The sequence below is a fragment of the Lynx canadensis genome, chromosome B4, assembly GCF_007474595.2.
Source record: "Lynx canadensis isolate LIC74 chromosome B4, mLynCan4.pri.v2, whole genome shotgun sequence".
Lineage (NCBI taxonomy): Eukaryota > Metazoa > Chordata > Mammalia > Carnivora > Felidae > Lynx > Lynx canadensis.
The window spans coordinates 61,755,810-61,783,176 of record NC_044309.1 but is presented as its reverse complement, the minus strand read 5'-3'; the positions used below and the strand labels follow the sequence as shown (position 1 = coordinate 61,783,176).

The 27,367-nt window shown below is 38.7% G+C and overlaps 1 protein-coding gene across 2 annotated transcripts in view; it reads right to left on the bottom strand.

Moving 5' to 3' along the window:
• The window catches only part of FAR2 (fatty acyl-CoA reductase 2), a 151,457-nt gene that overhangs the window by 34,014 nt on the left and 90,076 nt on the right, over positions 1 to 27,367 (bottom strand). For both annotated transcript variants that reach the window (XM_030322080.2, XM_030322081.2), the window contains exon 2: positions 12,925 to 13,153. In XM_030322080.2, the coding sequence (XP_030177940.1) occupies positions 12,925 to 13,113 (189 nt within the window). In that variant the 5' untranslated portion in view covers positions 13,114 to 13,153. The remainder of the gene's footprint in view (positions 1 to 12,924; positions 13,154 to 27,367) is intronic.

The window sequence follows — 27,367 nt, the reverse complement described above, 5'->3', positions numbered from 1 at the left end:
AAGAACAGTAACAGAACCATGAATGGGAGCTAAATTCCTGAAATCCTTTGGTTACCAGCTCTTTTGTGTTGGTGGGATGAAAGACAGAGGATAACTACTAAAAGTAGAAGGAACAAAGTGTTCCCTTGGGTCCTCTGCATTGACTGCAAACGTGGCTGGAAAGGATCAGCATAGAACCTTCGCTTTCGTAATAATGACAAAACCGGAGGACAGAGGAAATGTTGCAAATGGGTCCTCAGTGTACACCAGCTCTTCTGAAAGTTTCTTTTGCTGATGTGAGACATTCACTAAAGGTAAGAAAAAAAAACAGATGGAACAAAAATGAGTGAAGAATAGAAATTTTAAAAATTTCACTGAAGATCCACCAATAAGGAACTTCATATAATTATTTTAGGTTCTAAGAGTTTATCATATTCCTTCTCATACATATTTTATTTAATGGCACAGGGGTGAGAAGGTAAAGAGCAAGTAATTACCTGCCATATATGAAAACTCAAGCAGAGGACTGCTGTGTTTCCATTTTCTGAAACACTTTTCTTGACAAAGGCAGGACACTTCTGTGGTCACTGGAAGATCACAGCTGAGAGGCGATCTAACCATTTCAAACTGATAACAAAGCTACACATTTCTCTTGGAAAGTGTAGGAGTGTTCTATTGATTCGATGTTACACAGACAAGTATTTCTCTCTCTTAATCTGTTTTAAACACAAGAGATTATTCCATTTATGGCAATAGTTACTGACACCCCAGAGGCAAGAGAGAAACTCTGCAAATCCGAAATGAGAAAATTCAGCAGAAAGAAGACAAGAGACATTTTCCGGATTCAATAATCTCCTTGGGTAGGACATCTGTAGGCAGACGCTACAACTCTGTTTTTATTAGAAGCAGGAATTGAACAAGGGGTGGGGGTGGGGGCATGACATTTATGTTATGCTTTTGAAACAATGTAGATGTCCTGAACTTGGATTTCTACAATCAACTTTGTTACCCACATGACCTGACTTTGGAGATATCCACAGGGGATTCTGTTGCTACTTCCCAGGGGAACGTGGAAAGTCATAATATCTTTAATAATCATGAGAGTCTTTGATCTTTATTCAATGTACTGACTCCCTCTTTTCAGATATAACTATGTTATTTAGTTCCAGTAGCCCACAAAATTTGCCTACTATTTTTAATTGGGGGAAAAAAGGTAAGGTCCCTTAACCTAAAGGGCAATCTCTGTGGAGCACCAGGGGTCCAAAGCAGAAAAGAGCTTACAACATTTTTGGGAGAAATTTTGGAATGCTGTGTAAGGGCAAATCAACAGATTCTGCAAGTTAGCTCTTGGACAAGAAAGACTTATCAAGAAAGGATATAATCTAAGTTGAAAACAGTTAAACACAAATAAGTGCAAGTAAACTAAGGCAGAAACTATCATGAAAATTTACAAAATGTTAAGATTTTGCTAGTTCACGAATAACTCTCATAAGATATAAAGGATTAACGTAGAAGTTTTTATTACCTCAGCAAGGACCATTTCTACAGGACCATAAAGCAGTATGTATAGCAGTGTGGTTATTGAACTTTGGCATGCAGCTGGGTTAACTAGAAAGTTGTTTAAAAAAACAAAAAACGAAGCCCTAGGTGTCCTGAACCTGGAGATTCTAACTCAGTTCTGAGTTGAAGCTTGTGTGTCTGTACTTTGAAAAAGTTCTCCAGTGAGTCTGATATACACTGTAGGTAAGAGCCCCTGGCATACTAGAAAGATCTCAGGCTCTTTGGAGTCAGGAAGGCCTGGGTTTGAATCCTACTGCTGCCATTTATTAGCTGTGTGACTGAGGCAAGTTACTCACTTCTTGGGACCTCAGTGTTTTTATTTGCATATTCATCTAAAATGCTAATTGTTAAACTATATCATTCTGTGTTCTCAGAGAACTAATGATTCAGCATATATTCTGCTATTCTTAAAAGCAATTTTGCATTAAAATTTTTTAATTCACTTTGCATAAAAATCTATGATAAACACCAAAGATGACACAGTGGTCAGTCTATCATCTTGTTGTTTTATGCCCCCAAGGTAATTTTCACAGAATTCCTTGAGAATAAGTACGCGGACCAAAGAGGAGGTAGGGTGGCTAGGAAGATGGAAACCAATCTTTTTTTTTTTTTTTTTGCTTTTTTTTTTTTTAAAGTTTATTTATTTATTTTGAGAGAGAGACAGAGATAGAGTGAGTGGGGGAAGGGCAGAGAGGGAGGGAGAGAGAGAATCCCAAGTAGGCTCCACACTGACAGTGCAGGGCTCAAACTCATGAACCATGAGATCAAGACATGAGCCAAAACCAAGAGTGGAACGATTAACCGACTGAGCCAGCCAGGCGCTCCGATGGCAACTAATCTTAAAATTACTTCCACTCTCTACAGAATTGTTGGCATCTCTGCATTCTCCAGGCTAACGGATGGGTAAAGTGGTGATACTAATCCAGAGGTGGCCATGGTTTTCCCTTCCTAATGAAGTGGTCATCATTGGGAAGTATAATGCCTGGAGAGCAAGTATACTGCCAAGACAACCAGGGCTTGGAGGATGCAGTTTCTTGGGGAGGCAATGCAATGTGGTGGGGAAGGTGTAAGCTTTACAGGTAAGAGAACAGTGTTTAAAATCTTTGTTACTTCCTTGGGATTTCCTTAGGCGACAACCTTTCTTGGATTAGTTTGTCATCTGTCAAGTAGCAAGAAAGCATTCCACAGAGTTGTGTGAAGGTCAGACACGGTCAGGAAAGTCAGATGCCTAGCATAGTAGTTGCTACTTCAGTTCTTGATAATAGGAAAACTCCTTTTCCACATATACAATAATACTCAGTTTTCAAAAGCTGCTAATCAGACGGCTGTGTGTGTGTGTGTGTGTGTGTGTGTGTGTGTGTGTGTATTTGCTGGGTCGTCGAAAGGTTTCTGATTATACCATGTGATCCGGATACCTCTGCAAACTGAATGTATTCCAGAGTCAAGTTGAATCTTGTAGCTTGATGACTTTTTGAGTGAAATGAGTATGGGCAATTTGAAGCTTTTAAGAAAGAGACCTGATATCACTGGAAGAAACTGAAAAAGAAGGAAAGAAGTTGGATGTGTGAAATCATGCCAGAGATTGAATTACCTAGTAAATTGTATTGCAAAAGAAAATAAGAGATTGGGAAAATAAATTGCTTCTGCTTCTGGGACTGTTATTATATCCCCAGGACTAAATCAATTTCTTTATTTTTTTATTTTTTCTTAAGAGAAAGGAAATGACCCACAGGGGGTTGGCTTAATATGCTTCAACTAATCTGAGTTGAGTAACTGTCAGACTGAAGGCCATTTACACTCTTTTAAAACTGTGTATTTGTTAATCATGGGAAATTTAAATTCCTGGCAAGATTATATTCTAATTGTCTTAAGTTCATAGAATCCTCTTGCTTTTTGTGGGATGGTTTCTCAGGAAAAATAAAATCTAGTAACGGAACAAAACTGGCTTTGGGAATTTAAAATACAAACTTCTGTTTCCAATTGCCTTTGCCTTATATAGAGATTTAACAGAACCATTAATGCCAATCAGAAATTCATTTTTGAAAGTTGGGAACAAGCAGATCTTACACAGGGTAGCCTTGAACCAAGCATGAAAACGCCTTTTTTCATCATGAAAAAGTCTTTGAAAATTAACAAGGAACTTCTACGCAAAATGAAATGAACATTTCTGTTGAGTGTTTCTTAATACTTAACAACGTCAGATTGTTGACTTCTTTTGCAGGTGTTACTTGATTCAAAGTTAATTGGTTTAAATGCATTATTTTTCCTCTCAAGGATTATTTTGTCTAATGCCTTCTAGAAACTACCAAACAGTGATAGTTTGTGAAAGGAGTCAATAAACTATTTCATAAAATGTTACGGTCTCCCATTGTCTTAAACCTGGTTAGTTCTGTGAACTGAGAGCCCAGTGTGTGACCTTGTATGATACATTAACCACAGCTCTCCAGGGTATTTCAGAGTTGATTTATCTCATGGGCAAATAAGGGCTTATTGAGTAATTCACATTTTTCCAGAGAAGTTGACTTGAAGTATCCAGTGCAACCTGCCAAGCCCTACCTTTGTTTAAAAATCCACTTCGTAGTGACATTGTACAAGACAGTCCCGCCCTGGAAACCTTGAGCTTTGCCTGGTCTTCTCGGAGGATTAAAAAACCCAGCATCTAAACCCAGCATAATGTTATTATGTTCAGATGATTCTACACCCAGCATAATCTCATGGCAACCTTTCCCTTTTTTGATTACTATAGTTTAATAGGAGAAGCCCAAACTTTCTACGGATTCTCTCAGTAAAACATTTTTTAGATACTAACCTCTCAATCACTCTTAATTAACTACCTCTTAATATAATTCAACTACCTGGGGTTTTATTTTTCAAATACGGACATTGTCTTCTTGATGTTTTCTTAAACAGTTATTAGAAATAGATTACAACCGATTTAAGACCCTAAACTGGTATAAGTAGGACATGATTGTTGTAAAAAGGAACACATCTTCAAGGCACTAAAGACCCTCAAAACACATTTCTTGGAACTTGATAACTGAATGAGTTATTGGCAACCCATTATCTGCTGTAGTGGGGAAAAGCCAGGTCTTGTTAAGCAAAGCCATATTCAATATAGCAAAATAGATAAAATATCAATTTCTCTATCTAAAATTGTTTTTGCTACAGTGAAAAGCTGGTTCATTGAAAAATGAATACATTTTTCATAAGTAAGAACTAAGCGGCCAGCATGGGAGCCCTGGGGATCCATGATTTGAACAGCACGGGTCTGTGATGAGCATATTCACATTTCAGCACATGGTATCTGGCTTTTTTTCCTTAGATGTTTCTCAGATTTTATGAAATAAACTAGAAGATTAAAAAAATAATAATGCTAGAATCATATTTCTAATACAAATCAAATCAAATTATTTAATTTTGATAAACAGTTTCAAAACTCACAATCAACTGAACTTATATCTGATGACCTACTTTTGGAAATTCATGATTGCCTTGCTGCCTTGCTTATTGGCTTTTTTAAAAAGTGGGTGTTTCCTGCCCCACTATAAATGTGAAACATGTTCATTGTTACGGTATTTGCAAGACTTTGGGAAAATATTTGTTCATTTGTTCACTATGAAAGAGGGTGCTTTCTGCCTTACCATAAAAGTAAACACACTCATGATGACTGTAATTTGAAAAGTTGGAAGTGCCAAAAAATAGAATTAATTCAAGATCCTACCAGCATTTAAGGACGTTTGTTGAGGTGATACTGAATATGGTTTTGCATAACTTTTTTTGCACTCAATATATGAGAAGTGTTTTCTCATGTCATTTAATAGTTTATAAAATATGACCTTTAATGCCTACATACTAGTCTAACAAATGTATGTATTGTTGTTTATATTATCATTCCTCGACTGTGGAACATTCAGATTGATTCTAGTTTTTGCTACTATAAATCATACTACAATAATATATTGGTACAATATTTGTGTGTCTCTGGTTGTTTTCTTAGAGTGCCAGCTTAATTGTCTTTGTGAGAAAGTCTTCAAGAATCTGCCATCAATTCAGATATCTGTCCCTCTATTGATATAGAGCACTTCCCTTAAGTGCTCTGAAAATACTTCAGAAACTTAGTTATATATAAGAAACTGGTCTGTTTTGATTCATGAGCCCCACTTCCATGTGGCCAAAGGATGAAAAACAACCTTTTTTCCAAAGCATTTCCCACTTAATTGTCTCCCTCTGAAAGCACGGAACCAGGAAGCGAGAGGTGGTATCTGTCCATACAATGAAAGGAAAGAAATGAATCAGATGCATGAATTTTGATAGATACAACAGATGTTCTCTTGACTATATTTCCTGGGGACATAGTGGGAATCAAAGGCAAACTGATAACATTTTAATATTATGTCTTAAAGAAAAACTTCCATGGGCACCTGAGTGGCTCAGTCATTTGAATGTCCAACTCTTGATTTTAGCCTCGGTCATTAACCCAAGGTCATGGGATTGAGCCCTGTGTGGGGCTCTGCGCTATGCATGGAGCCTACTCAAGATTCATTCTCTCTCTCTCTTTCTCTCTCTCCCTCTCCCCAACTCATGCTCTTTCTCTAAAAAAAAAAAAAAAAAAAAATTAAGAAAAGACATACTTCCAAGCCTAACTTACCTGATATGACATAACATACCTTTATCTACCTTTTAAGAATACCATTGTACTTTGAGGGGCGCCTGGGTGGCTCAGTCAGTTAGGTCCCTGACTTCGGCTCAGGTCATGTCTCACAGTTCGTGAGTTCGAGCCCCACGTCAGGCTCTGTGCTGACAGCTCAGAGCCTGGAGCCTGCTTCGGATTCTGTGTCTCCCCCTCTCTGCCCACCCCCGCTTGCTCTCTGTCTCTCAAAACTGAATAAACATTAAAAAATTAAAAAAAAAAAAAGAATACCGTTGTACTTTAAGATGAATTAGAATTTATACATTGCTACATGTGAATGAAGAGAAATATGGCTTAAAAATGATACCAGGCCTCACTTAGGAATAAGGTATGATTGCATTTAAAGCACCCTGTCTATGTCAAAATAAAGTTAAGTGACAGAATAGAAACTGGGTCTTGATTTGTGGATGATATTTAATAAATATTTGCAGAATCAGAAGCCTATCAGAAGAAACACTAACCCAGATAGTAAAGTTCTTCTGAGTAAAAACCAGGAGCAAGAGTGGCCATACAATAGAACTAAAGTTTGGCCTGGACTCAGACAAGACCACTGAGAAACTAGAATGCATTAAACTTGTCCATTCAACAAATTTTGTTGATTACCTACCAAGTGGACAGTGACAACACATGAGAGTAATGACAATGGAAAGGTCTTAGACTTAAAATTTAGAGGGAAAAGTTGGGGTAATAAATGTGTTATTAGTTTTGGCTAATCCAATACACTTGAGAAAATGGTGTATTATCTGCCAAACGTAAGACTCTTTTACTCCTACTGGATTTGACATTAGGAGATCATAAAAGCAGACAGAATTATTAGGAAATCAAAGGCTTATGGGCATATTCCCTGAAGTATAACCCTATCTTGGAAAGTTGATTGTGGCAGCCCACATATTTGGAATAACCAACTTGCACCTTCCCCCCAAATTCTAACCAAATAGAAGAAAACTAGAATTCATATGGAATATTCTCACTTTTAAAATATGATGCTACAAAAATGTTAAACTACATTATTCCCCTTTTAGGTAGAAGCCCAAGATCTGTCCATTCTGCATGCTTCTATCTGACCACGTACGTCAAAAATTTATGAAAGAATAATGAATGCCTTTGCTACAAAACCAGAAATAGCTAGAAACTTAAGAAGACTTTTCCATGTGCCAATCTCTTGAGCATTTTGATGCTACAGTAATTGTTTCCTTTTAAAACACTCATTTATACATATCTTCAGTAGTTTCACTTTACAACAGCAAAGGCTTCTTTAGGGAGAGGACAAAACTTTAAGAAAAGAAAAATATTTTTATTCTGAGGGTGATTTTAGGAGACTGTATGAAGACAGTCTTAGCAAAGGGGTGGGTATGTGAGCCTGACTGTTTACAGAAAGCTAACTTTATATGCTGGACTTGATACTACTGGGACTATCTTGAAAGATATGGAGAACAGGTTTAAAAATTTCAACTGGAAGACATCTATGGGACTAGAAATGGAGACTTCTAAGCATTCAGGGATTCAGCAAATGGCTGCTGGTTGGTTTTTTCTTGGTTTTAAATGACAACTAACCTCCAGTTTAGTTATCTCTGCATTGGAGATGACCAATTGATGGCTATGTTTTAGATTAGTGAATGTCAAAAGCTGATTATTTTATGCTTTACATTAACAAAACCCATAGAGAAATTCTACTTCACCTTCTTAACCCACAAGTCAGCTTTGGTTTCTCTGCACCTTAATTGAGTTGTGATTGATTACACTCCCAATTCAAGATCCTCCCCAAGATTATTGAGAATTCTCAGGTGGCTAATTTTTCATTGTTGTTTCTGCTCTTGCTTTTTCTCTAACTCAGTGATGCACTAAGATTATTTTATAAAAACATATTTTGCCTAACACATTTAGGTATTCTGTATCAGAATGCATTTTGCTGATCCTCTATTCCATGAGTTGGCAGAGTTCTTCCGCAAGGGGAAAATGTAGTATGATTTCTGTTTCAATTACTCAGCTAAACTCATTACAATCACAGATCCCACAATTAATTTCCCATCTTCATCAGCTGAGTGCTGTTTTATTACCATTCTTTAAAATAGCGGGATCATCCAGCTTTCAGAAGACAAAAAAAGGCCTTCAACTGGAGTGCCATCCCCTAAAAGATAAAGCTCAAGCTTCCATATTTGAATAGTAATATTAAAAATTAATAATTGTCAAGTTCTTATCCTGGTCCAGGCACTATTCTAAGTGTCTTTCCTGTATTAGCTCACTGACATCTCACAACAGTGTAGAAGACAATAGCCATTAGTATCCTTATTTGGGTTACTCAGGCTCAGTTATGAAAAGGCACACTGCTTGGTGGGGAGAGGACACCAACTCAGGTCTGTGTGACTCCTGAGACCAGGCTCTTCTCAGGATGCTTGCTTCCTAATATCCGTTCTTCTGGGTCTCGAGGAGTATCTCAATTATCATTCAGATGTTCTCCATTCTCCATGTAGCCACTGTGCCTCAGGAGAAGATGGTCTCACCCCAGCCCCGGGGAAAGACTTACTTATCTAAGTGAACTCTTACCCTCTGCTCAGTGGTTAGCTTAGATCTGGAGTTTCTGAATAAATCAGTATATGTCATACCACACGTGATAGGGGTTGGTCCAGAAATGGACATATAACCTACCCCAGGCTGGTAAGATATAAGGGGAAATACGAGGTTTTCAAGAAAAGAGGTTTCATCAATCATGAAAGAGAGTTTCAGGGGGAGCCAGCCTCTCTTTATCCAAAGGCTGTCATATATCATATATATATGTATGTGTATGTGTATATGTATATGTATACGTATATGTATATGTATATGTATATGTATACACACACACATGAATCTTGCAATGATAACAACCATCTTATTCATAACTGGAATAAAACTAGAACAAAATGGCAGGGCTGAGAGATTCACAGACCAAGGTGGCCAGAGCTCCAGCCCACTGCCCATGACTGTGGCCCTGGAGTTTCCCATTGTATAATCAATATATCATCTTTGTTTTCTAAGCCGGTTTCAATCGAGTTTTCTTCCAACTCTAAGTGAGCTAACTAATACAATTGTGTGTAGTCTTTCAGAATCTGGCCTGAACTAGCATGCCTTTCTAGTTCTTAAAAACTCACTTGTTTGGGGCTAAGCAAGTCACCCAGAGGTTCTCAAATATACCATACCAGCCATCCATTTGCAGGTGTGGTTCTTCCTGCTTAGACTGCCCTTTGGTTTCCTCTCTCTGGAGAACTCGTGTTGCATTGTAATCATGTTTTACATGACTATCTCCATCACTTGACTTGGCCATGTCATTTTTGTCTTCATATCCTTAGTGCCTAGCATACGTGTGACACATAAGCAAGCACTTCAGCAAGTGTAGAGTTAATAAAAATGAGGGGGCAGCATGAAAATCTTAATCACAGCATGATCCTTCCATACAAGACACTCAACCATCTAAATGAATGCTGTCTAAAACTCTGTGATTATAGAAATGTTCTATACCTGTACAGTAAAGCAGCCAGCAGCACACGTAGCTATTGAGCACTGAAATATGGCTACTATGACTGAAAACTGAATTTTAAAGTTCATTATTGTAATTAATTTGAATTTAAATAGCCACATACTCTAAGTCAAAACAAAAAACAAAACAAAAAAATTAATATAGTCTGGAAGGGTTTTTTTTTGTGCAAAAGGAGTCTATTCACATATTTTAAAAATGTAATCTTAAGGTTTGTCTTTCTTTTGAATTTTTAATTTCAAAATGAATATGAGCAATAATACCTTAAATGTCACAGTCATTAATAAGGATTGGGCTGTCCCTTCCCTGCACACAGCATTCTTGACAGCCAATCAGCAAGAGCATCCTCATATTCTGACGCAAGAATTCATGATTTTTGTAGTGGAAACTTTTCAGTTTTTGAATGCCCAGAAATAAAATAAAGCACATCATTTTTCCCCCCATGGAAAATCTTTTTGTAGGTATCAAATTCCATATAGCCAAGAAAATGGGTCTTTGGATAACTAAAGCCTGTTTTCTTTAACATTTATTTAGTTTTGAGAGACAGAGATTTATAGAGTGTGAGCAAGGGAGGGGCAGAGACAGAGAGAGACACACAGTCTGAAGCAAGCTCCAGGCTCTGAGCTGTTAGCACAGAGCCCGACATGAGGCTTGAACTCACAAACTGCAAGATCATGCCCTGAGCCAGAGTTGGACATTTACCTAATTGAGCCACCCAGGCACCCCTCCAAAGGCTTGTTTTCAATAAGTGATGGAATCTGTTCTTTTTAGCAATTAACGTTTCTGTTATAAATGATAAAATAGAAGTAAGGTGCCTTAAAAAATAATCACAGTGTATAAGCTTCTCCAAATTCTTTAGATGTCCAAGGAATTCAATAAACAAAAGTAATAAAAAAAGAAAAGAAGCCCCACAAAATGGTCATGCAGACATGGTGTTTTACCACAGATATTAAGTTGATCAGCCATTTAATGTGCAACAGATTTCTTTCCTCCCATAATTCATTTAGGTAAAATTTATGGAGAAAAGAAATCTATACAATAAACCCTAATTAGCCTAACAGTAAAAAGTGAGGCCACAGGGGATAGTGGTTAAAACTATACCATACCTAATGATGTCAGACTTGGATTTGAATCCAGAAAGACTTGAGTAGGGGAGAGAGATAGAGTGAGGTGGATAGACAGACAGACCACTCTCGGGTGAGCAAGGTATTATTACCCTACTTACAAATAAGGAAACTAAGGCTCATAGATACAAGTATATATCTTGCCCACCGTCACACAGCTATTAATTGCTAGTGCTGAGGTTCAAACCCAGGTCAGTCTGCCTTGTGAAGCCTATGCTTTTCAAGCACTATCTGACGATAACAGACAGTTCCCAGGTGATATTGATCCTGCTGGTCTGGAAACCACATTTTGAGAACCACTATACATAAAGGTCAATAGCAGGCAATAAATAGCCCAATAGTGGGAACAAGTGTGGAGATCTGCAAGTCAGTTTCACAGATAAGTTATGTACAGTACAATCAAGATCTCCAGGACAAAAGTAATATTGTTGTGTGATTGAAAAGAACAGTAGGTAAAGACAGTGCTGACCACAAGACTCTGCCACAATATTTATCTAGAGATCTATTCGCCGGCTACAAAGCTAAAAAGGCATGTCTGCTATGTGAGAAAAACAAACTCCATTAGGGATATATAAGTGAACACAGCTGTCTGAAGAGGGATCTAGATTTCAGCTTTATGCCACCTTATCATTTTGGTCTTAAGACCCACTAGCTACAAAGCAGGCAGTGTTGGGCAGAGGCAAGGGTGTTGCCTCAGGGGCCAGACTGAGATCTAGAGTCTGTCTCTCATTTACCACCTGGGTGACCTCTGGTAAGTTAACACTCCAGGCCTGTGTTCCCATCCATAAAATCTGGAAAATGAAAATTGAGGATATGAATCATTCTTTTTTCATCAGGCTGTTGCAAAAATCAATGAGGTAAGGCACAAAAAAGCCTTTGAATGGTGCCTGCCATGTACTAGGTGCATAAGTACTTAATACTAAGTACATAAGTACTAACTACATAACTGTCAGCTACTATTATTTGTCCCACTGCTGAGTCAAGCCATGAGAAACAGGAGAGGCTTTCCTGATTCTCTTGATGATCATTTGTACCAAAATCTCATCCAGGTACCTGCAGGTAAATGTGATCATCGGGGTTCCTGAGTGTCTGTAATGTGCTGTGCTAACAGATACTGCCTCCATTAGATGGGAGCATTCCTACAAATGGGAAAGGAGGCTTTTTATAAAAGAAAACAAAAAAAACAACAACAAGAAAACACCTTATTTAAATTTTCCTTTTGCCAACCCTAAATGACCCTGTATATTTCAAAGGGGCCTCTGAACCAGACACATGCCTTTTTTTTTTTTTTTTTTTTTTTTTTTTTAATTCCTGTGGCAATCCTGGGAAGTCCTTGTCTCTGTTCCTATGTTGAACACCGCAAACCGGAGCTTATGAGGTAAAGTGACAATAAACTGATAAGCCAGAATTTGAGCTAAGATATGCTTGAGACCAAAGCCAATACTACCTTCAGATTTATAAAACATGGGAGGATACGTATAATCTTTTATTTAAGGAGTGAGGGGGTCTGATACACAAATGCTCCTTTATGTATGTAATATTTCATGTTCCATGTTTTCCCCTTAGAAGAACCGATGGAATAATACAAATACCAAGTTACCATAGATAAGTATGTAACACCTAAACCTTGTGGAGTGTGGACAACTGCCAAGTATTATCGCATGGCTACTTACTAATCATACCTGTTCAGAATACAATAGAATATCCAAAACTTGCGGGGGGGGGGGGGGGACTACCTTGAATTTAGAAGTAGGAAAGGGTTCTGTTGAACTTTGACAGATTTTGAGGTTGGAGAGTCCACTCTGGGGATTTTAGCATTTTTGATTCTTACTCAGTAATTTCCAGAACATAGAGTATCTGCTCACCTGCCCTGGACAGAGCCTATGCCCTCTTTCTTCTCCTACAGGAAAACACCACAGATTTCTATGAGCACCTGATTGCCATCTTGTCTCCTCTCCTCTACCTGCCCAGGCATCCTGGCCCCCCCACTTGCAATCTGGGGCTGTCAGGGAATATTGTAGTGAGTCATCTTGCCCCAAGGCTCTTCCCCTAAGGCATACCTTACTATTTAGGATCTGGAAAACCCTCTGCTGCGTAGTCTGGCCAGCCTTGGTCCTCACAAGGATGTAAATGACTTTCAGGTCTGGGCTGGTGCGAAACAGCTTCTCCATCAACACTTTGCCCATGAAGCCTGTGGCCCCAGTGATGAGAATGGACTTGCCACCATAGAAAGCTGCAATCATGGACATGATTCTTCTCTTTGTCTTTTATAGCTCCAGAAAGAGGTTCCTGAAAAGGAAGAGAAATAACAAAATGTTACATTCTCAGAAGCTCAAAAATGCAGTCATTTAAAATGTTTCTGATGCTTCCAGGAGTTTTGAATGTAGAAAAAGGCCCAAGTGAGGACATCATGGTTTATTGACAAATGATTCATTTCAATCGAGATTTATTGAGATCACTTTATTAAATGCCAGACTTTATGCCAGGAATTGTGGGCAAAAAATGAGTGAGACATGGTTCTTGCCCTCAATAAATTGCTCTTATTCAAACGGAGGCCAACACCTAAATACATCATTAAATATAATACATGAGTGCTAAAACAAAGGGGGTCACAGAGGCGGGGTGTACAGCAGGATCTGGAAATTTCAGAAAGGCCTGCCTGAATAGGTGGTGATGCATGAGGTAAAACTGGAAGGCAGAGAAGGGCTGGGGTAAAGGTGTCCCAGTCCAAAAAGCAAAAGCAAAGGTACAAGCTATAGATTGTGCTATATGGAGGAAATAAAAGGAGTTCAGGGTTACGAGAATGTAAATGATAAGGCTAGGAGTGGCCCCAGAGCCTGTGAAAATTAAGCTGAGAACAGCCATCACATTTTTTGAAACTTATGATGGAATTACCATTACAGTGGCAGTTTTATTTACAGAAAATATTGGAACAAATAGCTTTTGGTCTCACTTGAACTAACAGGCCTTTGCCTACCTAGCCATTTCTGAATATATATGCCTCCCTTTCCCTGTATGGTAGCTATTCTTAGGGTTGAAATGTGGCAAGAGACAAAGGGCAGAGAAGCTCGAACAAGTGAAGCCACAGACCAGGGACTTTGTTAACGCTGAAGTGGCTCCAGGTGATCTATTGTCCGTTTCCGGCCATTGCCAGGAACACAGAGAAGGAGCAAATCTGGTAGGGGGAAGCCACATGCGGCATTTGGATCCTGGGCCTCCTGGAAAAGGCACCATATGCTGTAGGCATGCAACGTGAAGTGTTTCGTCTTTAAGCCCGGGTTTAAAACTGTCCATTGGAAGCAGCGGTGGAGAGCTTTGAATGAAACAGTGCTGTGGTGTGGGTGCAGACTTCTTTTCTGTCATTGTCACTGACGGCCATCTGTAGCCACTCCCCGGCAATGTGCTGGATGGGGTTGGGTTGATCTTACAAAACACAAGCCCAGGGACTGGCCCTAACATCAGAGCTCGTGAAGAAGACAAAAACAGGCAGAAGAGTCAGCACCCTGCCTTGTCAAGTCCAGTCAGGATTACTCTGCCAGTAACTCCTCAACAAACTCCTTAACTTCTCATAGTCATAACTTACAAATTGTAATTATAGACATAGTTTATACTGTAAGGAATTTGAGGCTGTTCTTGGGCAGAGCTCTTAGCCTTTGGAGGATTCGTTCACTCATGAATTCACTCAACAAGTAATTTTGAGGACCTATCATGCCGGCATCTGTGCAAAGTTCCAAAGATTAACAGATGAATAAGGCAAACAGACCCTTGCATTCCCTTTAGCAGAAGAGGCCAACAACACAAAAGTAAGTAAATATGCAAACAAGATAATTATAGACTGTTAAAATGCAAATAAAATAGGGATCAGTGACAGAAATCACACCCAATCATCAACACTATTCAATTTAGGAAATCTGGATTTCAAATGATGTTAGCTATATCCCCTGAGTCCCTATTTAAACCCCTCTTATTGAAGGCTGATGTGAAAAATACTATTTTGAAGAACACATTTGGACTTGGTGCAAAATAGCAATCATTATTTTGGTCATGTTCAATAATGTTATTCATGCTGCAATGTATCCAATGATTTTCTCAAGATTTTATCAGTTGGGAAAAGTATTGATGAGTTTTGTCTTGCCTGCCTTGAAACTCAGGAAAGTGATGTCACCACGTCCAGAAGGCAGTATGACATCCTAGTTTAGTGCACAGGTTCTAAGCAAGACCATCTGAAATCAAATCCCAGTTCTACCACTTATTAGCTCTGTGACCTCAGGCAAATTATGAATTTCTCTATGCTATAGTTTGCTCATCAGTAAATGGAGATAACAAAAGCATCCACTTAATAATGCTGTGGTAAGAATTATATGAGTGAATACATTAAAACTGTTAGCAATCAGGGGCGCCTGGGTGGCTCAGTCAGTAAAGTGTCTGACTTCAGCTCAGGTCATGATCTCTCATTCGTGAGTTTGAGCCTCACATTGGGCTCTGTGCTGACAGCTCAGAGCCTGGAGCCTGCTTCAGATTCTGTGAATCCCCCTCTCTCTGCTCCTCCCTAACTTGCACTTTGCCCCCCTCTCTCTCTCAAAAATAAAGATAAACATTAAAAATTTGTTTTTAACTCTCAGCAATCAAAACAGTATTCTACTGGCACAAAGTAGACACCTAGATCAGAATAGACAGCCCAGAAATAAATCCACATTTATATGGTCAATTAATCTTTGACAAAGAAGACAAGAATATACAATGGAGAAAAGACAGTCTCTTCAGCAAATGGTGCTGGGTAAACGGGACAGCCACATGCACAAGAATGAAACTGGACCTCTTTCTTATACCATTCACAAAAATAAACTCAAAATTCATTAAAGACCTAAATATGACACCTTGAGCCATAAACTAGAAGAAAACATGGGTGGTAATTTCTTTGGCATTGGCCATAGAAACATTTTTCTTGATATGTTTCCTCAGGCAAGGGAAACAAAAGTAAAAATAAACTATTGGGACTATACCAAAATAAAAAAGCTTTTGCACAGCAAAGGAAACTATCAAAAGATATTTAATTGGAGGCAACCTACTTAATTGGAGAAGATATTTGCAAATGATATAGCCAATAAGGGCTTAATATCTAAAATATATAGAGAACCCATACAAGTATACATCAAAACATCCCAAATAATCTGATTAAAAATGGGCCGAGAACCCAAACAGACCTTTTCCCAAAGAAGACATTCACATGGCCGACAGACACATGAAGGGATGCTCAACATCACTCATCCTCAGGGAAATACAAATCAATACCACAGTGAGATAGCACCTTACACTTGTCAGAATGGGTAGAATCAAAAGGACAAGAAATAACAAGTGTTGTGAGGATGTGGAGAAAATGGACTCCTTGTGCACTCTTGGTGGAAATGTAATTTGGTGCAGTCACTGTGGAAAACAGTATAAAGATTTCTCAAAACATTAAAAATAAAATTACTATATGATCCAGTAATTCCACTATTAGGTATTTACCCAAAGAAAACAAAAACACCAATTTGAAGAGATACATGCCTCCCTAGATTTACTGAAGCCTTACTCGGCATTACAATAGCCAAGATACGGAAGTAACGTAAGTGTCCATCAACAGATGAATGAACACAGAAGAGGTGGTATAGACACACAATGGAATATTACTCAGCCATAAAAAGAATGAAATGTTGCCATTTGCAACAACATGGATGGACCTAGAGGTTATAATGCTAAGTGAAATAAGTCAGACAGTGAAAAACAAATAGCGTGTGATCTCACTAATGTATGGAATTTAAGAAACAAAGAAGGAAAAAAAGACAAGCAAAAAACCAGCCTCTTAAATACAGAGAACAAACTGATGTTTGCCAGAGGGTGGGTGGGTGGGAAGAAGGATGAAATAAACAAAGGGGATTAAGAGTACACTTATCATGATGAGCACTAAGCCATGTACAGAATTGGTGAATTATTTATTATATTGTATATCTGAAATGAATATAACATTGTATGTTAATAATGTCAATAAAAAAAGAAAGCTCTTAGTTTCCTATAGTATATACTAAGTATTAGCTATTAATACAGTCACTGTATTATATGTTTTTCCTCTTAATAACTTCTGGTTTTTCCCTTTGACATTTATTTTAAGTACTCTGTATTATGCATTTAAATATCCTCTTTTGGAAATAAGAGGTGATTTACAACTCAATCAACCATCCAGCCAAGTAAACTGTTTTCCCCAAATGCAACTCTACTTGATGATGACCCTTGCCAATTCCTTTTTATATAAAAATGTTTTGGCATCATACCCCTTTAGTATATTAGGCATAAATGAGTTTGGTTGGCAGGGAAATACAGAAGAGAAACTGAGTTTGGATAGGGTTACTTTCTATGCAAATATACTGTTAAGATATAAAAAAACATGTTTTTAATGTTTATTTATTTTTAAGAAAGAGAGAGAGATAGAGCTTGAGCAGGGGAGGGGCGGAGAGAGGGAGACACAGAATCTGAAGCAGGCTCCAGGCTCTGAGCTGTCAGTACAGTGCCCCATGTGGGGCTCAAACTCATGAACCAAGAAATCATGACCTGAGCCAAAGTCAGACACTTAACTGACTGAGCCACGCAGGTGCCCCATTACTGTTCACATATTTTGATCCCAGACACAGTTTTGGATGTAGCATGTGATAAAAAATTTCAGGAAGCAGGTAATATACTTCTAATGAGCCCATTTCTTATAGAACAAAGGAAGGGTTGATGTGTCCCCAAAGAACAGAATTTGCCTGTTCTGTCTGGTCCAACTACTTCTCAAATACAACCCAAACCACGGCAGAGAACACTGAGTTCTCCGACAGGAAAACAAAACATAAAACAGTATTTCCTGGCACTCATTACCCAATTGTCAAGAGCAGGTGGCCGAGGAGTGTGGCCAAGACTCTGATCAAGACAAGCGATTCTGAAAAATGTCAGGGAATTCCTCATCCTCCGATCAAAGCTGTAACAGAGATGTTTCCTCTACTTGTTGCTTCCACTCTCAATATATGGCTTAACACTGGCCCCAGAAACTCCTATATGAAATTTGGCTCCCTGAATTCTATTCTGGGTATTAAACTTGCAAGGTCCAGGGACTGTTAACCCTGAATATAATGCATTAAAATAATTAAATTCTTTTAAAAATTAAAATAACCTTACATTCAGTAATGGACGATATGCAACTCTTCAAGGAGTAATAGGTTTAGGACAGCTGACCAGGTCATGGTTTGCCTTTCATATCTTCTGATTGCCAGTGCAGAGAGCAAAGGACAATTTCTTGTCCCTCATGCTCATGATATGGCTTGTGGGAAGCCTAAGCCACTTTGACAACTTTCAGAATCATCCTGTATAATGTAGGATGTATGACGCTTGAATGATAAATGAGGGGGCCTATGAAAATCAGCCAGTGCATGTTTGTTGGACACGTACTACGTGCCTGATACTGGATAGGCACTGGGAATAGCAGTGAATAGGCTGTAGGCAGCTTAGATTCTTCCTTTCTATTCTGGAGCTTTCTCTTTAAGATCATTTCCCATGGTCATGAGTAGAAATAGCTAGTTTTTACTATCCTTTTGGTAGTAAAATAAGGCTGTTCTCATTTCTAGAGAACAGATGTGAAAATCCTGAATCATAATTGTTGTGCCAAGTTATATACATTTTTGCTGGTTTCAGCATATGGGAATTATTCTTTGAATGGTTCTTCTGGAAAATAAAAAAATTAAGATTCAGAAATGTAAGGGAGACAAGCTTGCCCAAATTTCTTGATAGTCCTTCAGAAAAAAAACATTAAAAAAACCCAACAAGTTTCTTTGCCTCTCAGGAATCTTACATAACCAAGGTTTCTTAGTCTTGGCACTATAAACATTTAGAGATGAATAAATGTTTGGGGGAGGGGGCTGTCCGGTACAATGTAAAGTCTTTACTTGCATCCTTGGCCTCTACTCACTAGATGGTAATAACATCGCTCTTCCTCAGCCAGGTATGTCTAGACTTCGCTAAATGTGCTCTCGGGAAAAATTGCCTCTTCTTCAGAGAATCATTGTTCTTGGACCTTCTTCAATTCTCATTTTATAATATGCAGCACATCATACTAAAAAATCAAGATTCAAGGCTTAAATTTCTGCTTGTGAAGCTAAGCACAAATAAGATCCACTGCTACCCCTATTTTACCTATATTAAATCCTTCATGGCTAAGTATATTTACCCAAGCAAATTACACGCATGGCAAATTCTGATAGTACTCAAAGTGAAGATGAAGGAAGATTTCTTCAGAGAAAGATTACCCCCTTTTTATGTAACCAAATTTCTTCTGGTCTCTGTGCTTTAAGTTAGACTATGAACCCCACATTTCATATAGATTGAGCCTCTCAATTTTATCCATCTAAACTGATTATGGGCAAACTTTGGAAAGAATAGCAATTGGGCCAACAGGAGATCAGCCAAGGAAAACCATTTAGTATTGGTTACTGTATATTAATAATTCTATAAATAATTGAGCCAATCTCATCTATAGATAATTCTGTTACCCTTTGTGAAAATTCAGACATGATATGTATTAAGATATATCTCATGTAGGCAAATGGAGTGTCAGTTGGCAATGAGCCTGGTAATATGGGCTGATCTATTGAAGAAAATTGATGCTATTTTGTAAAACTCAGTAAATGAAAGTTGTTCTGCTTCATCAAAATTGAACAGTTGAAATTCTTTCAATAAATGTGTTGAATTAATCACATAAATGCATTTACAAAATATTATTCAATGAAAAAAAGGAGACAACAAACTTGCGAAGCATCATTAATGTCCATTACAAACCCCTGTGGGAAAGAATGGGGGTGTGTGTGTGTGAAATCAATGACAGTAGCTGTATAATAGTGTGATAGGATTAAAGGGAAAGAGTCTCTTTTCATGTCTGTAATTTCTTTCCATGATTTTAAATGGTAATTTAATAATATATACTTTGAAAAAGTTCCCAGAAAGTCATGGCAGCTGGTATTTTTATAGGCTCTTCTTTTGCTGTGGGCACTAAACGTACAAAGAAATTTGCAAAACAAGCCTCCTTAGTTTATTTATTTTATTTTTCTTTTTTTTTTAGAGAGAGAGAGAGAGAGAGAGAGAGAGAGAGAGAGAGAGAGAGAGTACAATCTGGGGAGAGGGGAAGAGGAAGAGAGAGAGTATTAAGCAGGCTCCAAGCTCAGCACAGAGCCCTTTGAGGGACTCAATCCCATGACCCTGGGGTCTTGACCTATGCCAAAATCAAGAGTCAGATGCTCAACTGACTGAGCTACCCAGGTGCCCCCAAACCTCATTTGTTTAAAATGTGTTTAAATATTTTTAAAAATGTAGCTAAAATTACATTAAACACTATTTATGGCCTGAATTATGTCCTCTCCAAATGCATAAGTTCAAAGTCTAACACCTACTGTGATGGCATTTGGATATAAGGTGTTTGGGCTACATGGGATCATCAGGGTGGGGCCCTAATTCGACAGGACTGGCATCCTAATAAGAAGAGGAAGAGACACCAAAGAACAGTCTCTCCTTAAACATTAGGCACCAAAGAAAGGCCATGTAAGTAGGTACAGAGAAGGGAGTTGTCTACAAGCCAAGAAGAGAGCTCCCACCAGAAACTGAATTTGCCTGCACCACAATTATGGACTTACAGCCTCCAAAACCATAAGAAATAAATGTCTGTTAAAGCCACCCAGTTTGTGGTATTTTATTATAGTAGCTCGAGCAGCCTAATGCATACACAAACACACATGAACAGAGAGATGAACATTTTGGGATAAGTAAAATAACTTGACAATAATTCCTATCAACCTTACTCCAATTATGGAGTAGACCTTTTTAGTGAAGCAAATGTATCTGTCTCATTTTCCCATCTTTGGGGATAGAGGTAGGCTATTGATTTGTGGCATTTACATGTTTGTGAAAATATGGACAGGCCTTTTACAATAAACTATAGAGACGTCATTAATCCAAGCCTTAAGAGTCTGTATATAAGTCACATATCTGCTTTCAAGTACTTAGTAGGAAAAAAAGAGTTTTCATCAGAATTCTTTCTTTTTTATTTATCTTTAGTTTCCACAATTCAGCAATAAACTTAGATACCTTTCACTGTGGGCTTGTTATATAAAGTCTTTCTGCGAGAACTTTTAAGTTCTTGATGGGGACATACTAACCCCCAGGGGTATTGTGGGCAACTGTTGGGGGCACAGCCTCACTAATCACATTAGCAATGAGCCATAGTCAGGAAAAACCAATTTGGAAAGAGTTCTGAAGGGGGAAGGACAGTCCAGGCTGGCTTTAGAAAGACAAAATTTACTAATCACCTTAACACATTCTTCTTAGTTTCCTTGTGCTTAGCTCATTAGTAAGTGTTCCAAAAAGCCCTCCAAACTTAACAAAGATGAAAAAGGAAAAATATGACCTAAACTCATTATTTCATCATAATTGATTAAATAGGTGTGTAGACAGCCTACAATATGGGACCTACTGGGTTAGGTGTGAATAATTAAAATGTAAACATTCTTCCTAAATGGTAAAGCATTATAAAAATGCATAGTACCATTATTATTACTTATAGGTAAGTCAAACAATAGGCAACATGTGAATATTCTAAAATGGTATCAAGAGTCACAATCAAATGGAAATCTTGATGCTTCCTATTTTGTCTTGATTAATTATAAATTGGTGGGGTTGTAAATAAAAGAATAGTTGATCTATTAACACAATGACCAAAGGAACCCAACTGAATGGATAGTAAGCTAACCTACTTTTTCATGCTCTGCTTAGAACTAAAGACTATTTTTTTTTAAGATGACATGACATAGATTATCTATCTATCCATCCATCAGCAGACAGAGGAAGAGAAAAATAGAGATAGAGAGGGAGGAGAGAAATAAGTGGGAGGGGAGAGAGAGAGAGAGAGAAAGAGAGAGAGAGGGAGGGAGGGAGGAAGGGAGATGGGGAGAAAAATGTGTGTGTGGGAGTGGGGAGGGAATTTTAAGAAACTGTCTCATGAGATTATGGAAGCTTGGTAAATCCAAAATCTGCAGGCTGGAGACTCAAGGAAGAGTTGCAGTTTAAGACCAAAGGTAGAATTCTTTCTTGGGGGAAGTCAGTCTTTGTTCAATTGAGTCCTTCAGGTAATTGCATGAGGCTCACTCACACTATGGAGGGTAATCTGCTTTACCCAAAGTCCATTCGTTAACATGCTAATCTCATTCAAATACGCCTTCATAGAAATATCTAGAATAATGTTTGACCAATATCTGGGCACTTGGTCTAGCCAGGTTGACATATAAAATTAAACATCATTAGTCCACCCTTGTTGACTTGGCACCCACGCAAATCTCCTTAAACCATAATTTCCAAAATAATGACAATAGCAAACTCATACTTCTGCCCAACATTATATAACTATCCTGCATACAACTAAAACATACTAACCCTTTCCCCAGAAGACGATGCAAAGTCTTTGGGTAATATTTACTCTTCTTTCTGATATCCTATAACTTAAAATACTATGACATAAAGTTGAAATCAGTTAAATACTAAGATATAAAATTAATATATCTTATTTCACATAAGAGGATTAGATAGTGAGGAAAACATTTGTTTTACACAGACACACAAATGTATTCATAACAAAACAACAAAAATAATCATGACAACTACAGTCATCATTTCTGTAACTAGTCACATGGTATTTGTAACTACATTTCAGTTGGCAGTTCAGTGGGCCAGGATTCTTTACCTGGTGGGCATGACCCAAGCCTTCATTCCTGAAGCGTCTGGGTCATCAGCAGTCCTCTCTGAATTGGGTCATTGTAGTTTTTCATTGACCTTGATCACAGGGCATTATATCCTCCAATCAGTTTTCTAGGTGTGTAGGATGGTTTAGTGTTGGTCTGGCTGTATTTCATAGACGCGAGACACACAAAAAACTTCCATGCTGTTCAGCCATCTTGGCTCCTCGATCACAGGGCATTATAATGCTAAGAGATGCCCTGAGGGATCGCCTATATTTCAGACACACTCTTCCTTACCTCCAATGTGTTTCCTCTTGGTAGTTAGGATCAATACTCCCCCAGCCAGCACAGAGACTCCCCTCTTTGCTTGTTGATTCAGAGGCATGAGATATTCAAAGTGGCCAGACAGCAGGCTTAACTTCCAGTTCAATTGAATCATTGTTCTGTCTCCTGGTAGGACCTTTCTTCCCTTTGGAACTAAGATTTTTAAGCCAGCAGAACACAGGGTCATGGGGAGAGGGAGAAAATTTTTGATAGTGGGTCATTGGGGTAATAGTGAGTGGTGACACTCTCATTTCTGCCCCTTAACTCATGGACCTGTGAATCTTGGCTATGGGAGAAAATAGCACGATCTATTAGATGCTGATTCAGAGCATATACAGCCTTCTGGAGAATTTTGCCCCTGTCCTTCAAGGTACTGCCACATAACTGGCACTATAAATGAGTCTTCTAAAGACCATTACACCATTCTGTCAAGTCAGCTGGTTCGGGATGGTGATGAACATGACAAGACCAGTGAATTCTATGAGCATGAACCTATTGCCACACTTCATTTGCTCTGAACTGAGTTCCTTGATCAGAAGCAATGCTGTATGGAATACCATGATGGTGGGTAGGCATTCTATAAGTCTGTTCATGGTAGTTTTGGCAGAAGTATTACATGCAGGGAAGGCAAATCCACATCCTTTATTTCAGCAAGAACAAAACACCGACCCATGATGGAAGTAGTCCATTGTAATCAATCTGCTTCTAGGTAGCTGGCTTATCACCTGGGGATTCAGTGTTGGTCTCCTTTTCTGGCAAACTGGGCACTCACCAGTGTATTTGTGGACGAGTCAGCCTTGGTGAGCATAAGTCCGTGTTAGTGAGCCCACACATAACCTTCATCCCTGCCACTATGACCACTTTGTTTATGAGTCTATTGGGGGATAAAGGGGTAGCTGTGGTCATCCTATCCATTTGATTATTAATATCTTCCTTGGCCAAGGCCACTCTTTGGTAAACATTTACGTGGTGCACAGGTATCTTCACATTTTGGCTCATCCCACATACCTTTTCCCCAGACTTCTTTGTTGTCAATGTTCTTTCGTGTTCTAATCATGTTCTTTTGAGTCCCTGACCATCCAGACAAACCATTGGCCACAGGTCATAAATCAGTATACAGTTATACATCTGGCCATTTCTCCTTCCAAGCAAAGTGAATAACCAGGTTCACTGCTTGACATTCTGTTCACTGAGAGGATTTCCCTTCACCACTATCCTTTGGGGATGTCCCAGAGAGAAGCAATTGTTCACTTTGGGTGGTACCTACATCTCTCTCTTCTTCTGTCAACTGATTATAGGGAAGTCCTCACAAGGTCATAGATGCAGGCTGAGAGAAAAAAGGTAGTGTAGCACTAGTGGGGACCATGGGCATTTGGGCCACTTCTTCATGGGTCTACTTGTGTCTTCAGGGCTTTCTTGGGCCTGATCAGATATGTAAAACTTGTATTTGATGATGAAGTGCTGCTGTGCATGCCCAGCTTTATGGCTTGGTGGGTCAGATGAGATCCAGTTCGTGATGGGCAGCTCAAGTTGCATGATAAGTTAGTGGTATGGTTAGGTGTTCAGTTTACACTAAGGCCAGTAGTAGGCCTAAAGCTGATTCTTAAAAGGAACATAGTTATCCATAAAGGATGGCAGGGCTTTACTCTCAATCCTAAGAGTCTGTGCTATGACTCACCAGTAGAGGCCTGCTGAAGGCTCCCAACAGCATCCTTATCTGCCATTGCCACTTCAAAGACCATTGGATCTGCTGGATTATATGCCTCAAGTGGCAGAGTGGCTTGCACAGCAACATGGACCTGTTGCAGAGCCTTCTCTTATTCTGGGACCCATCAAAAAATGGCGGCTTTTGGGGTTACTCACTAAATGGGCCAGAATAACATACCCAAAAAAGGATATTGTTGCCTCCAAAACCCAAAGAGGCTCAGTAGGGCATCATATCTCTTGTTTGGTTGCAGGAGGGACCGGATGCAACAACTTATCCTTTATCTTAGAAGGGATATTTCAATGTGCCCTACACCACTGGCCCCCTAAACCCCCAAAGAGATAGAAGATTCCTGAAGTTTTGTTGGACTTTACCAATAAAATTTTTGTCAGTTACCACCCTCTGGTAATGATATCTTACAAATAAGTCTATAGTACTTGCTACTTCTTGCTCACTAGGTCCAATCATCATAATGCCATCAATGTAATGGATCAAAATGATAGCTTATGGAAGGGAAAGGTCATTAAGATTCCTGCAAATTAAATTATGGCATAGGGCTGCAGAGTTGATATATCCCTGAGATAGGACAGTGAAGATGTCTTGCTGGCCTTGCCAGCTGAAAGCAAATTGCTCTGTTTTTTTTTTTTATTAACATGTATGAAGAGCAAAGCATTTGCCAGATCTGTAGCTACATACCAGATACCAGGAGATGTGTTAATTTTCTCAAGCAATGAATCCACATCTGGTGTAACAGCTGCAATCAATGAGTCACCACTGTGTTAAGCTTATGATAATCCATAGTCACTCTACAAAATTTATCTGTCTTCTACACAGGCCAAATAGTCAAGGTGAATGGGAATGTGGTAAGAATCACCACCTCGGCACCTTTCAAATCTTTGATGGTGGCACTCATCTCTGCAATCCCTCCAGTAATGAGGTATTTCTTTTGGTCTACCATGTTACTAGGTAGAGGCAGTTCTAGTGGCTTCCACTTGGCCTTTCTTGCTCCACAGGTCAGGGATTCTGCGGGGATTCTGTCACCTACTGGGTATATCTATTTCAATTATGACTTTCTGAACTGAGGAAAAATGGGTACAGACACCTACTGAGCCCAGTGCGAGATGGTTCTAACATAAAACTCCCCTGATCACCTGATATCCATAAGCTCCTATTCTGACTGATGGACTACAGGGGCATTTTGGGTTTCCTAGAATTAGTGTCAGTTCAGAGCCACTGTCCGGTAGTCCCCAAAAGTTCTCATTATTTTCTTTTTCCCCAGCGTACAGTTAACCTGGTTAAAGACTGTAGGTCCCTTTGGGGATGGCAGGGAAAAAGATTAACAAAATGCATTTTTAGCAATATACAGTTGTCCTGTTTCAAGGGGGCCTGGCTTCCCCCTTCATTCTGCATCTGTAAATTGGCTTGCATCTGGGAATTGATTCAGAGGTCATAACTTTGTTTTAATGATTCAAGTTAGACTTCTGTTCAAGTTGACCTAGAACTTTTCTGCTTATACAGATCAAGCAAGAATTTAGTAGGCTTCCCATATATTTCACTTCTAGGAACACCATGATCAACCAGTCAATGCCCTAGCACTCTATAAGTCAGATTATATTCTGATTTATGCTTCATTCTGCTGTCCATTATGGAACCATGACCACCTTGACTTTGGCAATGGAGGGTCAACACTTGACTCCAGCCATGCGAGGATCTTCAACGCATTTAGGTTTTCCAATTTAGTGACAGCAGTCCTCACTGTAAGTTCTGGACTACAGAGAAGAATAACCACTTAGGTCTTCAAGGATCTTGGGACTACCCTCACAAATTTATTTCTGTGGTCCAGCCAAATTGACACATAAAATGAACCATCATAATCATTAATATTTTCTGCTAACACATTCACCATATGCAAGACTTCTCCCACAAATTTTAATGAACAAAATCCTTGCTTGATGTCTTGGTAGCTGAACATAAAATACAGAGATAGGAGGAAGTTTTAGTTATTTGGAATTATTTCCTTTGTCTGTTTTTCAACCAAAGTATTCATTACTGGTAAACTCTTCTATCTCTGAACTGTCTCAGCTTAAGTACAGCAACAAAAAATTATGTGAGGTGTAATAGAGGCACAGTGAGAAGACTGATGTAGGAATTAGCAGCAGAGCAGAGTTCATTTCTAGGACTCAATTTTTTTTCTCTTCTGTGAAATAATATTCTATCTACTTCACAGAGCAGTTTTAATTATCAAATAAGGTAATAAATGAGAGAGATTATTATTCCAAGTGTCATCTGACCAGAACAGAATGATGTTTCCCTTGTTCTGGATGTTATATCCTATACAATTAATACTACTTTGGCCCTGAATCCAAATACCTTGTGCTTATTTATTAATAGATATTGAGGGTACACCTTGTCACCCTAATTAGGTAGTAAAACACTTGCCAGAGATGTATTTTATATTGCATTATTGCTTACATGCTAACTAGCCCAATACTATGCAATGAAAAGTGGCTTGATAAATATTGTTAAATCAGTGAATGAAGGAGTCAGACTGAAGAACCGATTCATTTAATCAATGAACAAAAAATCAGGGGGTGTTTCACAAAGTGTAGTGGGCATTTGAATCATCTGGAAAGCTGGCTAAAATGGCTCTTTTACCAGACCCCATTTTCTGAGATTCTGATTTAGAAAGCT